The sequence below is a fragment of the Phascolarctos cinereus genome, unplaced genomic scaffold (genome assembly GCF_003287225.1).
Source record: "Phascolarctos cinereus isolate Bilbo 61053 unplaced genomic scaffold, phaCin_HiC Scaffold_726;HRSCAF=1367, whole genome shotgun sequence".
In the NCBI taxonomy this organism is placed as follows: domain Eukaryota; kingdom Metazoa; phylum Chordata; class Mammalia; order Diprotodontia; family Phascolarctidae; genus Phascolarctos; species Phascolarctos cinereus.
Genome location: NW_027556098.1, coordinates 416586874 through 416602908, shown reverse-complemented (window position 1 = coordinate 416602908; position 16035 = coordinate 416586874). Strand labels below are relative to the sequence as shown.

At 40.5% G+C, this 16035-nt stretch overlaps 1 protein-coding gene across 1 annotated transcript in view; it reads right to left on the bottom strand.

Moving 5' to 3' along the window:
• Window positions 1–11583, bottom strand: part of LOC110219994 (uncharacterized) — a 48778-nt gene extending 37195 nt beyond the window's left edge. Inside the window, 4 exon segments of the mRNA XM_078145944.1 lie at window positions 4803–4898; window positions 6035–6161; window positions 10871–11005; window positions 11366–11583. Of these exon segments, the coding sequence (XP_078002070.1) occupies window positions 4803–4898; window positions 6035–6161; window positions 10871–10903 (256 nt within the window). The 5' untranslated portion in view covers window positions 10904–11005; window positions 11366–11583.
• Window positions 11584–16035: the final 4452 nt, after the last annotated feature.

Below are 16035 nucleotides of genomic sequence, written 5' to 3'. Positions count from 1 at the left end.
ACTCGGGAAAGCTTTCTGCTTTTCTATATGGACCAATTTTGATGCACTTCCACTTGGTCACCCTTTGTAAATTTCACATGCTAAGCTGAGAAATGGGTTTATTTTTTACCTGAATTACCATGAATTCATTTTTAGAGTTATATTCAACTTTTCTTATATTCTATTCAGATCCATAGATATTATGCCATTTGCTGCACTTATGCTAAAATTTGCTATTATTTCATTATCTATCGTATTTTGAAGCATAATATATTTTCCCTGGTGAGACTTTAAATCTTATTTTTTCAGTTGCCATGTCTGAGGTCATATCAGAACTGCCAACCTTACTGCATCAATTCCTATTAATCTCCTAGCAGCACTTCCCATTTAGAGGTTCATGAACACATCAGGGGCCCGTAAATGTGGTCTAAGAGATTTGAGCTAAAAAATTCTTTAATGGCACTGGGACTTATAAGTAATTGCACAGGACCTCTCTATGCTCCATGAGCAAAGCAGAATTGCAATAACTCAAAAGAAATGAGATGCACAAATTTAGAGAATCCACCCCAAATATTCACATGGACTATTTGTGCCTGACCTGCAGTGGAGCATTCCAAGCTCACATTGGGCTGATTAGCTGCGGTCAGATACACCATAACTTGACTCTAGCATTGTGCCATCGTTTTGGTCCTCTTCAAGAATGAAGGACACTAAGCAAGGGGCTCATGACTATGGTCTAAGGAATTTGAGCTAAAAAATTAATCTTTAATGTCACCTTAAGCAGTAAATAATTGCCCAATTTTGTTACAACACATTTTTCCTCTGGGACAATAAGCATGTATATGTTTGAAACAATAGGTTTCTTTAATTCAGTTATTCCAAATAGTCATGATCAGGCATAAATGATTTTAGTATTCACGCAGTGATCATATCAAAACTGACGCCTTTAAACATAATATGTTTTTCAGTCCACCAGCAAATCGTTTCCAAGCTGCCAGAAAGGTTTGACATTCAAGTGGAAGTCAATTTCCAGAGGATGGTCACAGTTATGCACATACCTTCATTTCCCTTATGTAGTAGTATACTGCACCAAAGTAGTTTTCTCATTCCAATATTACCTTGTAATTGCATCTCATTAGTGCTGTAATCATCGGATCAAGATGGTACAAATGTTTGTATTCTTACAATGGAGATGGCAGCTCTTTGAAAAACATGCTCATCAGGCATGGACATTACAAGACATCCTGCAATCACTAGGGACCATCACAACCATTCTACTAAAAAACACCTTATATTGCTGCATATTGCAGTGTTAAGGCTGTTTTTTTTATTTGAACTTATTTTCTGCTTATGTTATTCTTCTTCTATCAGGCAGATTTTCAAAGGATCTTGTTGGTAACATAGATCAGTCATTCTGCAGAATTCTGGTGTTTCCTTAAAATTCTTGTTTCCTTAAAAATGTTGTTTATGTAAAAGCACTGTTTTTTGAAAAATGTAAAACAATATAAGCATTTATCACTTAATAAATTTTTTTATCTATAAATAAACCTTTTATCTATTAACTAATGGTTTGTTTTGGTGACTTGTTTGTGGGCTAAAAAGTAAAAAAATTAATTTCCATGCCTCAGCAAGAGAGGCTATAAAATTCTCCTATATTCCCCACCTTATCCATGTGTGAGTGCACATTTTCGCTGTATTCTGGTTATAAAACAACATTCCAATGGGATAGAGAGCTGAGTGTACCAGTCAGAAAGACCTGAGTTCAAATCCTACCTTCAGACACTTTTTAGTGCCGCAACCCTGGGCAAGTCACTTAGCCTCTTCTTAATTCTGTTTCCTGAACTGAAAAATGGGGATAACAGTATCTACCACCCAGCTTTCTGAGGATCAAACAAGATGACTGTAAAGCACTTAGCCCAATGTCTAGCACATTGCAGGCACTACTTAAATGCTATTTATTATTACCATTTTTGTTGTGTTTTTTTGTTATTAATTCAACTGGATGCAGAACCACATTGAAGATTGAGTTTCATGGCTCTTGAACCAAATACTGCAAGCCTTTGTTCAAAGAAAAAAGTTCAATTCTTAAATGAATTTCATATTATATTATGTCTAATATCTTCCAAGTTATAATTTATTTGATTAAAATTGCTATTCATAATCAACAAAATCTGTAAAATAAAGAAATTTAAATCAAAGTCTTACAGGTAATAAGTCAGAACTCTTGCTATATATTTTTCAAAAATTCTTGCAGTAAGCCCTACATTAAATTTTTGTTATTATTTTATGCTTAGGATATTTTGTTTTCATAATATAAGCAGAATGAAATTTTACATTTTATAATAATACATTGTAATGAAAAAGTTAATTTGGTGCTTTGAAGAATAACAGATAATTAATGTCATAATTAAATGCATAAATAATAAGAAAAATACAAGTAATTGTTTAAATGACTTGGGAAGATACAAAGCACACTTATTATCATTGCTGAAAGAGGTCCTAAGAACAAAAAATTCTGAGAACCACTGCTCTGAAGTCATGGTTGTCCTTTGCATGGATCGGAGTTGATTCAGAATAAGTGTTCTACTCATTCTGTTGATTCGGCTAATTCAAGTCTTCCCAGGTTTCTCAGAAACTGTGCCTTTTATCATTTCTTAAAGCTGAGCAACATTCCATTTTATTCTTAGACCATCAATCATTTCCCAATATATGGCAACTTTAGCACGTATAATTTTGGACTGTGTCTATGGGTTTTTCATTAATTTAATCTCTCTTTAATCCATTTATTTGATGGGTCTACCAGTGGTCATCACTGGGTCAAAGGCTATCCAGGTGAGTAAGTCTGTGGGCAGAATCCCAAACTGTATTACAGAATGAAATGCCTTCATTTTAATGCTAGGTGAATCTTTGTTTCAAGGGTATTTTTTATATATGACATGTACTCAGATTCTGCTTCCTAATGCATTCTGCTACCCTCCTCCATTATTATGGTTGAATCCATCCCACGCACATTTAGTTATGACAATGAAGTTTTCCACATCATAACCTCTTATCCTCTTTGCCCATGCCTTAATCTTTAGAAACAAAAAACAGACGGGGAAAGAGAGGGGATCAATACTAGTAATTTATCATTGAAATGGCATGATCCTCACTTTTCATCGTACTTTGTCCCAGATGACTGGTTGTAACACTATCTTACTTAAAAGTCTCCTGTCTTTTTAATCTCCACTATTTGAAGTATCCTGTATGGTGGGAACATTTTCCATCTTGAGGCAGCTGGTTGGCAAAGTGGAAGAGCTCCGGACCTGGGGTCAAGAAGACTTGAGTTCAAACACAATCTCGGATTCTTGCTATCTGTGACACTGGGCAAGTCACAGCACCTCTGTTTACCCGTTTCCTCCTCAGTAAGAGGAGGATAATAAAATAGCACCTACCTCCCAGGGTTGTGGTGTGGATCAAATGAGCTAATATTTGTTAATCGTTTGGCATGTAATAGGTTCCATATCAATGTTACCTTTTATCATCAGTATTTTGATCTTGATCATTTCCTCACCACCTCTGCTCCCCTTAAACTGCTCCTGTCCTCTCACACTCCATTCATTTATGTCCCTGTTGAACTTAATTTATTTCCAAACCAAAATTCTTTCACCAGGATCAGGTAAGAGTGTGGTTCATGGTCTGTAGTTTCTTCTCAAGCCTATCTGTTGCATTCCAGATTGTGAGCTCCTTGACAGCAGGGACTGTCTTTTATCCTTCCTGGTATCCCCAGAGCTTAGCACAGTGCCTGGAACACAGCAGGTGTTTAATCAATGTTCATTGACTAACTGGGCCCAGGGCTGATACCAGGATCCAACCTCTCTCTTGTTCCTGGATTCTGGTCTCTTGCTTAATTATCAAATGCAGGTTATGGCCTCAGCCCCATTTCTGTTTATCTCTTGGCTCTAATCACCTACAAGGAATTACTTTTTCTGGTTCAAACCCTGATTGGACCTGACCAGACCAAGTATGGGACATCACAAAGATGTCTAAGTTACCAGAAAGTTTCATGCTATGGGCTTCCTAGGAGTCTCTAGCTCCCAACTCCCTAACCTTAAGGTGGTGATCACCTCAATGAATGTGGCCAAGGCTTTTCTGAAATTGGAGACAGATTGGGCCATGGAGATCAGGAAAGGGATGTGGGTTGATTGCTTATGCAAGCTTCAGCATGGATAACTACTTCCATGTATGGCAGTGACCTTCACTCCCTCTCAAATGCTACTGAATGGAGATGAGAAAATCATGAAAGCAGCTTGGCTGAATCTACTACAAATTCAGGTTATGTAAACTGAGCTGGATTCTCATTGTGGCAAGGTAATCTTTCTACCTCTCCCTGACTCACTATTTCATTCTTCACATCTTTTCTAAATCTTTTCAGCCCTCCCCAACTCTCCTATTTGGTTTACTCCCTTCCACCCTCTCTCAGCTGAGAATCTGGCCTCACATTTCCTCATTTGCCATGAGCTCTCCTTATTTTCCTCCTATCTCATAAACAGGTGGATTTACTGCCTGCCAAAGCAAACCCCTTTACGTGGATTTCCTATAGGATCATAGATTTATCACTAGAAGGGAAATGAAAGGCCATGGTGTTCAACCTCCTAATTTCAAAGATGGGGAAACTGAGGCTAAGAGGTTCAGTGACTTTCCCAAAATCATACTGCTCAAAAGCATCTAAAAAAAGAATTCTAAGTCAGGTCTTCCTGACCCCAAGCCTAGCATTCCCTTTACTATAACACAGATGCTTCTTGTGATAACAGCCCTCATATATCTGCTTTCATCTCACTCACCTGGACAGGAGTTCCTTGGGCCTATTTGATCCAGGATCCATGATGCTTCCCTTTCCTCAAAATGGAAGATCAAATCTTCTCTGAGAACTGGAATTCCTTGGTGTGGGGAATAAGGAAGGGATGAGGATGGAGAGAAACTTAGACTATACTCCTCTTTAGGGAAATGGGACATGCAAGCTAGGGCCATGGGATGGTTCCCAGGACTGCTCAAGGATGGTTGACATGGGAGTTTTCCAGCATCACCTCCTTGTAGAGCTTTTTCTGGGAATGGTCCAAGAAGCACCACTCCTCCTGGGTGAAGTCCACAGCCACATTTGTTGTTGGGGGCTTGGGTGCTGGTAGATCATGCTGCCAATTCAGAACTAGAAAATTCTGTCTTTGCCCCCTTCCTAGAAAGATGGGCACATTTCATACCTTCCATTCTCTAGAAATTAGAGTCAGCTGGTAAGTTCAGTGCTGAGAGCCCTGGGTCTGGAGTCATGAAGACTTGAGCTCAAAACCAGCTTTAGTTAGTAGTTGTGTTCCTGCACATGTCACTTAACCCTTGCTTGCCTTGGTTTCCTCAACCGTAAGATGGGATAACAATAACACCAAACTCACAGGGTATTATCAGGATCACATGAGATAATATTTCTGAAGTACTTAGCACAGTGCCTGGGACAGAGTAGGCCTATGTAAATGCTTATTCTTTTCCCACCATCTGTGCTGGAATTTGGGGGAAGAATGAAGGAAGAATAAAGTTAGACTTGCTATACAAGGCAGGACAAGGATTAACGAGCTATCAATTTGCACTTGTTAACAAGAACATTTTAAAGACCGGTCCCATCCCAAAGAGGTAGGATTTGTCTTGCTGGATAGGGGGTTCCTTTTACTGCCCATCTTTGAGGAAAATCTGCATGGGCAGTTTTCAGAGATTTTGCAGACAAAATTCACGTCCAGGCAGGGGTTACGCTAGATAACTTCAGAGATTAGTTCTAAGTCTGAAATTCTGTAAACTCTGTTAGTTGTGAAAACCTGAAGCTACCTAAAATAGGAAAGAAACAGCTTCAGGAGCTGTCACAAAATGCAAAGACCTATTATCAGGAAAACCAGGGAGCAGGAGAGCCCTGTTGAGAGACCACCATTTTTACCTTTCTAATAACTGAAAAATGCTCAAACCCTGTACACTAGGGAAGGAAGGAAGACACTCCTTTGACGGCAGATTCCGAGTTCCCAGGGGAAGTTGTACTTACCCACGAAGAGCAGGCTCTGGGAGTTTTCCAGCATCACCTCCCTGTAGAGCTTTTTCTGGGAATGGTCCAAGAGGCCCCACTCCTCCTGGGTGAAGTCCACAGCCACATCCTTGAATGTCAGTGACTCCTAACCATCAAAATTCACAAGACTTAGAGCTGAAAGAGACTGCAGAATTCATCCAGCCCTCATCAATGTATAGGAGGAAACTGAAGCACAGAGAAGGGATTTCTTAAAGATTATCTCAGGAGTGTCAGAGCCAACACTTAAAACTGTAGTTATTAAAAACCAAGTGGGATGAGAAAAGCATTTTATATTTGCAGTTGGAATAAAGTTGACAAATAGCTTATCATGAAATGTTTCTCCCTATGGAATCAAAAGGGTTTATGTTCTATCAGTGAGGTATGAGAATCTATAGAGGAGAAAGAGAGGTGATATGAAACTTTTTCCTCATCAGAACTGTCTTAGTGATATGTTAAGAAAATTCTATGAAGAAATTGTGAAAAGCCATCAAGTTCCGTGTATTCTAGGGGTAAAGACATTATCTCTGGTCACTGAAAAGACAACAAAGAAAAAGAAATAATCTAATTCATTTCCTAAAAGTCTAAAATAAAGTCTTACCTACATGAAAATGTGAAGAGGATTCATAAGAGAGAGTAATAAAAATCTGGACTATACTGAGTAGTATGAGATTTCAATAAGTCAAATGAAGAGTTATTTATGGCTATACTGAGGGCTTGAGGTGACCATAGATAAGACTTGTCATAGCCAAAACATCTGGTGCCTTTGCTTTGTGATTGCTAAAACCTGTTAATGGCATATATTCATTAATTTTCATATTTCATTGTATAGAAATGAGTAACTATGATGGGGAAAGGAGGGTTCCTGCATCTATTAAAAATGTAATAGTTTATTACTTGGGGTTGGAGACTGAGCTAATTCATGAGAAAGACATTGCCAAATTATGAGACATTGTCTAAAAATATCCCTAAAACTCTAGGACACTGCAGAGCAAGAGTCATTGATGGATGAAATAGAAGAAATTGTCCAGATGTGAAAATGCCTTGATACTTGAAAGGTCATGTACTTTGCCTGCCTCCTACATGGAGAATGTGTTAGGCCTCAATGCCTTCTTATCTGATGCTCTCTCATTTCATTATCTGTCATTTCCATTAGTGTTATATTTGCTTTTTCAGACATTCTATTTACTTAGGAACAATACTTAGGACAATGTCTTTTAAATTTCTTCATTTTGATTCCTACTTTAACACATCTGATTTATGTTTTTTTGAAATCCATAGTTCTCCTAGAACCTCCTTTTATTTCTTAATTATTTACCTTCTGAGTAATTAAGCCATTTATTAGTCTTTTTCCACTTTTGAGATTCCCAAGAATTTACAAACCTTTCCTTTTCACTAGGACCTCTTGAGTCACTATTCTTCACTGCACGGTATCCACATTACGGGCTCTCACTATAGGAAGGCACTACTTTTATTGATTGATAATTTGTGTCTTGATGCTCTAACTCGAATTAGAAGCTACTGCAAACTCCTTCCTTCTCAAACCTCCCACATACACCCTTCACCACCACGGGGTGAGGCCATGAACTCCAAACTCCATTTAAAGAGAAAGCTCAGTTCACACATCTCAGTTCTGACCAGATGCCATTACCTTTGGACCTCTCTGAATGCCATCCCCAACATGTCTAAGAAAGCCTATTGTTGGGACATCATCCTGTAACATCTTATGAGCTTTAGTATTTCACCTCATTATTACCCTCTGCTTCTCCAATTAGAGCGTGGGGCATGAACTCCAAGCCTGCATTTAAGGAGAGGGCTGAGCTCAGACCTTTTTTTTCTCCTCACCTGGCTGCACTACTTTGGGACTTGTGATTGACTTCTCCACCATGCCCCAGTGTCTGGTGTGTTCTCCCCTGACCCCTTGTTGGCTTTTTGTGTATCTTCCCCCTTGAGATTGTAAGTTCTATGAGGTCAGGGACTGTCCTTCTTTTTTGGTATTTGAATCCTCAGTCCTCAGCACAATGCCTGGCATATCATAAGTACTTTAACAAATGTTTACTGAGTATTAGCCACCCAAATAGTCTTATCTGAATATCTTTCCTCTTATTTTAGTTTAAATATTGAGGCCAAGAAATCTCTTACCCTACAGAAAAGTAGGAGGGGAAGGGGATAAAAAGACAGAATAGAAGGAAGGGAAGATTGGGGGAGGAGGTAGTCAGAAGCAAAACATTTTTGAGGAGGGACATGAGTAAAAGGAGAGAGAGAACAGAATAAGCAAGGTGGGAAATAGGAAGGAGGGAAATACTGTTAGCAACAGTAAATTTGAAAAAAAAATTTTTGAAGCAACTCTCTCTGATAAAGGCCTCATTTCTCAAATGTATAGAGAACTGAGTCAAATTTATAAAAATAAGAGTCATTCCCCAGTTAATAAATGATCAAAAGATATCAACAGTTTTCAGATGAAGTAATCAAAGCTATCTATAGCCATATGAAAAAATGCACTAACTTCTGACTAGAGAAATGCAAATTAAAAGAATTCTGAGGTACTACCTCATACCTATTAGATTGGCTAATAGGACAGAAAAGGAAAATGACAAATGGTAGAGGAAAGGTGGGGAAAATATGGCATCAATGCACTGCTGGTGGAGGTGTGAAATGATTCAACCATTCTGTAGAACAATTTGGAACTATGCCCAAAAGACTATAAAATCATGCATACACTTTGACCTAGCAATACCACTACTAGGTCTGTATCCCAAAAGAGATTAAAAAAAAAAGGGACCTATATATACAAAAATACTTATAACAGCTCTTTCTGGGGGCAAAGAGTTGAAAATTGGGCAATGCCCATCAACTGGGGAATGGCTGAACAATATGATTGTGATGGACTACTATTGTGCTATGAAAAATGATAAGCAGGATGTCCGGAAAAGCCTGGATAGACTTGCATGAGCTGATGCAAAGTGAAATGTACTGTGTACAAATCAACAGCAATATTGTAAGATGATCAGCTGTGAATGACTTAGCTATTCTGGGCAATACAATAATCCAAGACAACTCTAAATGACTTACGATGAAAAATGCTACCCATACTCAGAAAATCACTGATGGTGTCTGAATACAGCAGCATACTTTTTTTTTTGCTTTCTTTAGGGTTCTGGTTTTTTTTTAATCTATATTTTCTTTCACAACACATATGTATAACCTATATCAAATTGCCTCCCTTCTCATTGGGGCAGGGGGAGGAAGGAAAGGAGAGAATTTAGAACTCAAAGTTTTAAAAATGAATATTAAAAACTGTTTTATGTGTAACTGGGGAAAAACAAAATACTAAATAAGAATAAGGAAAAAAAATTGAGGCCATTCAATGTGCATCACTTCCAATCACAGCTTCCTTTCTGACATCTCAAAGTGGCTATCTAGTGGATATCTTAAATTCAACATGCCCACAATGGATTACATTATCTTGCCCCTAAAGTTCCCCCACCCTCCTCCCTTCCTTATTACAGTTAAGGACGACAAGAACTTCCCACTCCCTGGAGTTCAAAACTGAGGTGTCACCCTTGACTCCTATCTCTTATCTGGCTTATTCAGTGTTGCCAATACTTCATTTCACTTTTGCAACATCTCTCAAACAAAGCACCTTCTCTTATGTTGCAACCACCCTGATGCAGACCCTTACTGCCTTATCCTCGGACTATAGCAATAGTTTGCTGGTGGGTTGGCCTGTCTCAAGACTACCCCTAGTCCAATGCATACCTCATTTGGCCAACAAAATGATTTTTCTACATCAAAGATCCAACCACATCATTCCCCTACTCACTACTGTACCTGTCTGGCTATATCCTGTGCTGCCTTATCTGACTGTGGTTAGCAAAGCACCCTGAAAATTCTCGTAACAGGATTAAATATATTATTTAAAATGCACTTGGTACACAAAAGGTACCATATAACTAGGTCCAACTACATTTACATTTTGCTTACATGTCACTCTCCCTCCACCTACTACTCTGACCTGCCGACACTGACCTCCTGGCTGATACCTGGTTAAGACACCTGGTTAAGACCCTCCGTGTCCCGACTCTAGGCCTTTCCAATGGCCCTCTCGCATGCTTGGAATGTTCTCTCTCCTCACCTCCACCTGCTGGCTTCCTTCAAGTCTCAGCTCAAACCTCACCTTCCAAAAAAAACCCTTTCCTGGTCCCTGAAACTGCTGGATCCTTCCCCTCCCGCTACAGTGTCTCTAGCTTTTATGGACACAGATGCCTAAATGTCGTCTCCCACATCAGACTGTGAGCTCCTTGAAGGCAGGGTGATTTCCTTTGTATCCACAGGAGGTTTGAACAGGGCCTGGCACAGAGGAGTCACTTTCTAAATGCTTTTTGACTTGAGCTAAGAAATGGCAAATGGGAGGGATTGAGAGACCTGGGAAGACTTGTGTGAACTGAGGCAGAGTAAATGGATCATGTTTGCTGTGACTGCAAGACTGCAAAGGAAAACAGCTGGGGAAGATGTCGGGGCTCTGCTCGGTCCCGATGGGAGGCGGGGGGGGGGGGGGGAGGCTTTTCCTTGACCTTCAGTTGGAAACGACAGCACAGAAAGGATCTCTGTGTAGTGGAGACTATTGCATGAAGTCAGGTGTGAGGAGGGACAGCCAGGAGGGCAGCAAGTTGGGAAGTTACTGTTGGAGGTGAAAGAGCTCATGAAGCAGTTCAAACCCGGGGGAGGGCAGGGCAGTGCTGTTACTGCTGTATCCTATCCGTTTTTTAACCACCACCCTTGGTGACGGAGTCGAGCCCAGGGCTGCCCCGCACTCACCTGCCATGGGGGCCTCGGGGGTCCGGGGGCCATTCCCTCGGCCTCCCTGCCTGGCCCAGCTCCTGATCCTCTTCAGGGGAGGGAGAAGGATCCGGGGTAGACGTCTCTGCCCTCACGCCCAGGCGGGGGGCTGGCCTACAAGGATTTACGGAGAGTGAGACCCCCGAGGAGTCCCAAAGCCCTGGCACTGTCCTCGGGGGTGGGCATGGGGACCACCCTCCCCCCCGTTCTTCCGTCTCTCCTGTCCCGCTCCCCTCCCCCATCGCCCCACAGACACCCCCGAGGCAGGAAGGGGCTTCCCATCCCCCACGAAGGAAACAAGCTCCGGGACTCCGGGTCCGAACGAGGCCTGGAGATCAGGCTGTGGGACCCCTGGTCCGGGGGGGAGGGCGCCCCAGGACCCTGGGGAAGGTTAAGGGGAGCCGGGCCAGGAAGTAGGGGCCAGGAGCCGGGCCCCGGAGGGAAGTCCTCCCGGTGTCCTCGGAGGACACTCACCCAGAGCTCCGAGGGGAAGGAGGCAGCCGGCGGAGGCGGGGTGGCGCCGGGAGCGCCTCGGACCCCCGGGAGGAAGCGGGAGGAGGAAGGGGGAGGAGGGGGAGGAAGGAGGAGGAAAGAGAAGAAGGGGGAAGGAAGGGAAAGGAGGGGGGAGGAAGAGGGAGGGCGGGTCCCAGAGCCCAGGCTCAGGGCTAGCCTGCTCTGAGGGCTCCTCCAGCCCCAGAGCCCCGCCCACCTCTCCGCCCATAAGCCCCGCCTCTAGCTCCTCCCCCATAGGGAAGGTCTCTTGGGAGACCAGGGGAAGTGAGCCCCCGATTGGTCACTGAGTTTGTTCTCTGATTGACGGGAAGGTAGCGTGCCTTCTGATTGGCGGGAGTTTAGTGCATCCTCTGGCATCCGTGACACAAATTTCTGCTCTGCCCTTTCGGGCCAAGTGCTAGGACAGAGTTAAGCCGTTCTGTTCCAGACAGCCTTTGACCCTGCTTGTAACCATCTTGTGTCCAATCAGGGGCATCCACCTTCCCCTGAACCTGTGATAAATGGGGGCATCAGGTGAAGGGGGCGGGGGGGTTGGAAGAGGCTTCCTGAGAAGCATCTGTCTGAGCGCATGCGCTCTTGCTCGGCCTGGGGGGAGGGGTGCGCCGACGTCCTCCGAGGTGGAAGAGGCCCGTGAGTTCAGAGTCTGTGCGTGTTTGTGCGGTGCCGTCCGCACCCCGCGTGATCCAGTCCGGGGGAGCATCCCCTGTTACAGTAGGGAGGGTAGATGGAGAGCGACGGGGGGAGACAGGTGTGACCGCCCCGGGGAGCGTGGGCTCCTGGGTAGCTGTAAGTGAAAGCTGGGAAGGGGTTGGGAGCAGGAGGGGCTGCTGCAGCCTTGGGGGAGGGGCAGGTTCTTTGGCCCCCAAGGGGAAGGGCGTGACCACTGTCAAAGAGGTCGGGGGGAGGTTTAAAAATTTTTTTTCCATTAAATATTCACAATTCCAGATACAATTTTTTTAACGTTTAAGAAAAATTTTGAATTCCAAATTCTCTCCCTCCTGCCCCTTTTTTCTTGAGAAAGCAAGCAATTTGATATGGGTTATAAAAGTGAAATCATGCAGAGTATTTCCATGTTAGCCATATTGCAAAAGAAAACACAAACGAAATAAAACAACAAGAACAAAGAAATCTTTTTGTTTGTTTTTAATTATGCTTCAATCTACATTCAAAGTCCCTAAGTTCTCTCTGGAGGTGGACAGCGTTTTTCATCATGAGTCCTCTGGAACTGTCTTGGATCATTGCCTTGATCAGAGCTGCTAAGTCTTTCACAATCACCCTTTCAATATTGCTTTTACTGTGTACTGTGTTCTGCTTCTGCTCACTTTAGTCGTTTTACGTTCATATAAGTCTTCTTAGGTTTTTCTCAGACCATCTTGCTTGTCATTTCTTATAGCACAATACTATTTAATCATAATCACATACCACAACTTGTTCAGCCGTGCCCCAGTTGATGGTCGTGCCCGCAATTTTTTTGTTTTTGTTTTCAGTTGTTTTTTTTTTGTTTTTAAATTTATTTTAAACTTAAGTAGAAAATAATAAGAAAAAAAATTGCCATGTATACAGCACACAATAAGAGAGGATTCAATATAAAGCAGTAAATTTCCATTTCAAGAAAACCTGTATAATAAACATTGTTTTCAAAGCTGCCCAGCTTTTCTTTGCTTCCTTGTAGATTTTTATTCTCTGCTGTGCACTTTTTACTTTATTTTTTTCCCCTTTCCCTGTCCCCAAGCTACAATTAAGTGGGGATATATGTGTGGGTACACACACACACACACACACACACACACACACACACACACACATATACATAGATATCTGTACACATATATACACACATACTCTCATACACATGTATGTAAGACCACACTGTGTTTATTTGCACTTGTCATCTGTTTCTCTGAAGGTGGATAGCATCTTCTTTCATAAGTCTCTTCCCATGTTTTTCTAAATCAACCAGCTCATCATTTCCTACACCACAGCAGTATTCCAGCCCGATCACATTCTTTCTGATTGTCTATGAAAGTTCCCCCCCACCCCCAATTTCCTGCATTCCTTCTATTTCTTGGCTGCACAGGTTTTATTTATACAAGAAAATTTTCATTTGAAATAATCAAAATTATCCATTTACACTTCAATAATACTACTGAATCTGCTTCCTTTTCCCTTAGTTTCTTTGAAGTTCTTGACCTTTTGTTCTTCTAAATAAACTTTATTATTTTTTGTAACTCAGTAAGACAATTTTTTAGTAATTTAATTGGGATGACATTGAATAGATTAGGTAAAATTGTCATTTTAAAAATTATGTTGGTTTTACCTAGCCACGGACAATAAATATTACTAAAATTTTTAGATCTAATTTGTTTGTATAAAAAGTGTTTTATGTTTGTATTCATATAGTTCCTGTGTCTGTTTTGGCAGGTATACTCAGTTATTTTATACTATCTAGCTTTTTTAAGTAGTCCAAAATAACATTAAATAATATGGCTGACACAGTGCGGTTTCCCTGTTTTTCTCTTTTGATTAAATATTTTAGCTTTAACTTTGTCTGAAATCATGATTACTATCCCTGCTTTTTTACATAAAATTCTATTCCTGACTTTTATTTTATATTTGTGTGTATCTCTCATTTTTATAGCATTTCCTGAAAGCAACATATAGTTGAATTCATTTTTTAATCTATTAATTTCCATTTTATGGATAAATTCATCCCATTCACATTCTAAGATATAATTACTTGTATATTTTCCTCCTTTGTATTTTTCCTCCTTATGCTTCTCACCCTATTCCTATCCCTCCTCTGCTTTACTTCTTCTACCTGCTACCTTGCTCCCCTATTTCTTAACCTACCCACCCTTGCAGGAATCCCTCCCTTATCTTCTCTCCCCACCCTATTCCCTTGCCCTCTTATTTCTTTTTTATTTTAAAATACTTTTATCCCCTTCTAGATATATATGTTATTCCCTCTTTAACCCATTCCCACCGAGAGTATGGAGTCAGCACTACCTGCCCTCCCCCCTACTAACTTCTGTAGCAGTTTTTCTTTTTTTGCCTCATTTGTATGAGACAATTGGCTCCTTTTTGTTCCTTACATAGTTTTATTCTTTTTAGAATCACCCCATCATATTCAGCTCAGCCCAAGCCCTCATCACCTCATCCTCCTGGCTTCAGTGAAGTCTCAGCTATAATTTTACCTTCTGAAAAAATGTTTTTCCTCATCCCTGAAACTGTTATAGCCTTCCCTCTCATATTACTTCAATCTCCATAGTTGCTCACATGTTGTTTCTTTCATTTAGATTGTGAACTACTTGAGGGCAGGAACTGTTTTTTCTTTCCTTTGTATATTATGCTGGGTAAGCATAATGCCTGGCACAGAGTAGCCACTGTCCAAATGCTTGGTGACTTGACCTAAGAAATGACAGATGGGAGAGATTCAGAGAGACTTAAGAGAACTTGTGTGAAACGAAGCAGGGTGAAATGAGCAGAACAAGGGCAATTTCTGCTCCAACTACAAAATTGTAAAGGACAACAGATGGGGAAGACTTGAGCATTCTGCTCAAGGCTTTTGGTTTTATTAATAATTTCTAAGGTTTTTTTGTTTCTCATTTATTTCCCATTTAAATTTTTACTATTTCCCCTCTTTTGTGCTTATTTTAGGTTTATTTATTGATTTGCTAATTTAAAAATGCATGTTCAGCTCATTAATCCACTCTTTTTCAATTTTGTTAATGCATGTTTGTAAAGGTATGATTTCCCCCTGAGTACTGCTTTAGCTGCATCTTGGAAATTTTAGTATGTTGTTCTATTGTTATTTTCTTTTACATAATTATTGTTTCTGTGATTTCTTCTTTGACCCACTTGTTACTTAAGATTTCATTGTTAAGTGTCCATTTTAATCTGTATCTCTTAATTCTGTTTCCTAAACCAAGTTAGATTTTTATTGCATTATGATATGTAAGAAATGTACTAACTACTTATGTCTTTTTACATTTATTTGTAGCATCTCTGCCCTAGGACATGGTCAATTTTTGTAAAAGTTTAATGTGCTACAGAGAAGTATGTATAGTCTTTTGCTGTCTCATTTAGAAAATATAGATCTTTTAATTCTAGTTTTTCATAAAATGTGTTCAGTTCCATATTTTCCCTTTTGTTTTTGTTAGACTTATCTAAAACTGATAGAGGATACTGAAGTCTCCCATCAATATTGTATTGCTATCTTTGTCTCTCTAATGCTCAGATAGTATTTCCTTTATAAATTTGGATGCAAAGGCATCTGGAGTGTACAAATTTATTACTGATGTTGGCTAGTTGTCTATGGTTCCTTTCAGTATAATATAGTGTCCTTGCTTCTGAATGTTTTTTGTCAGCTTGCATGATGAAAACTCTGCTTTTTTTGGATTGAGTTGATACATAGTGAAATCCTGCCCCCCCCCTCCCCTTAGTTTTTGTGAATGTCTTTTTTTAACCATATGTTTCTTGTAAGCAACAGCTTGTAGGGTTTTGTTTTCTTATCCAGTTTGTCACTTTTTCATTTTATTGAATTGCATAATCCATTCATGTTTTTAAAAATTAGTTTTATTGATATCTTCTGTTTCTTACATCAGCATAGTATCTCATGTATCCCTCATCTG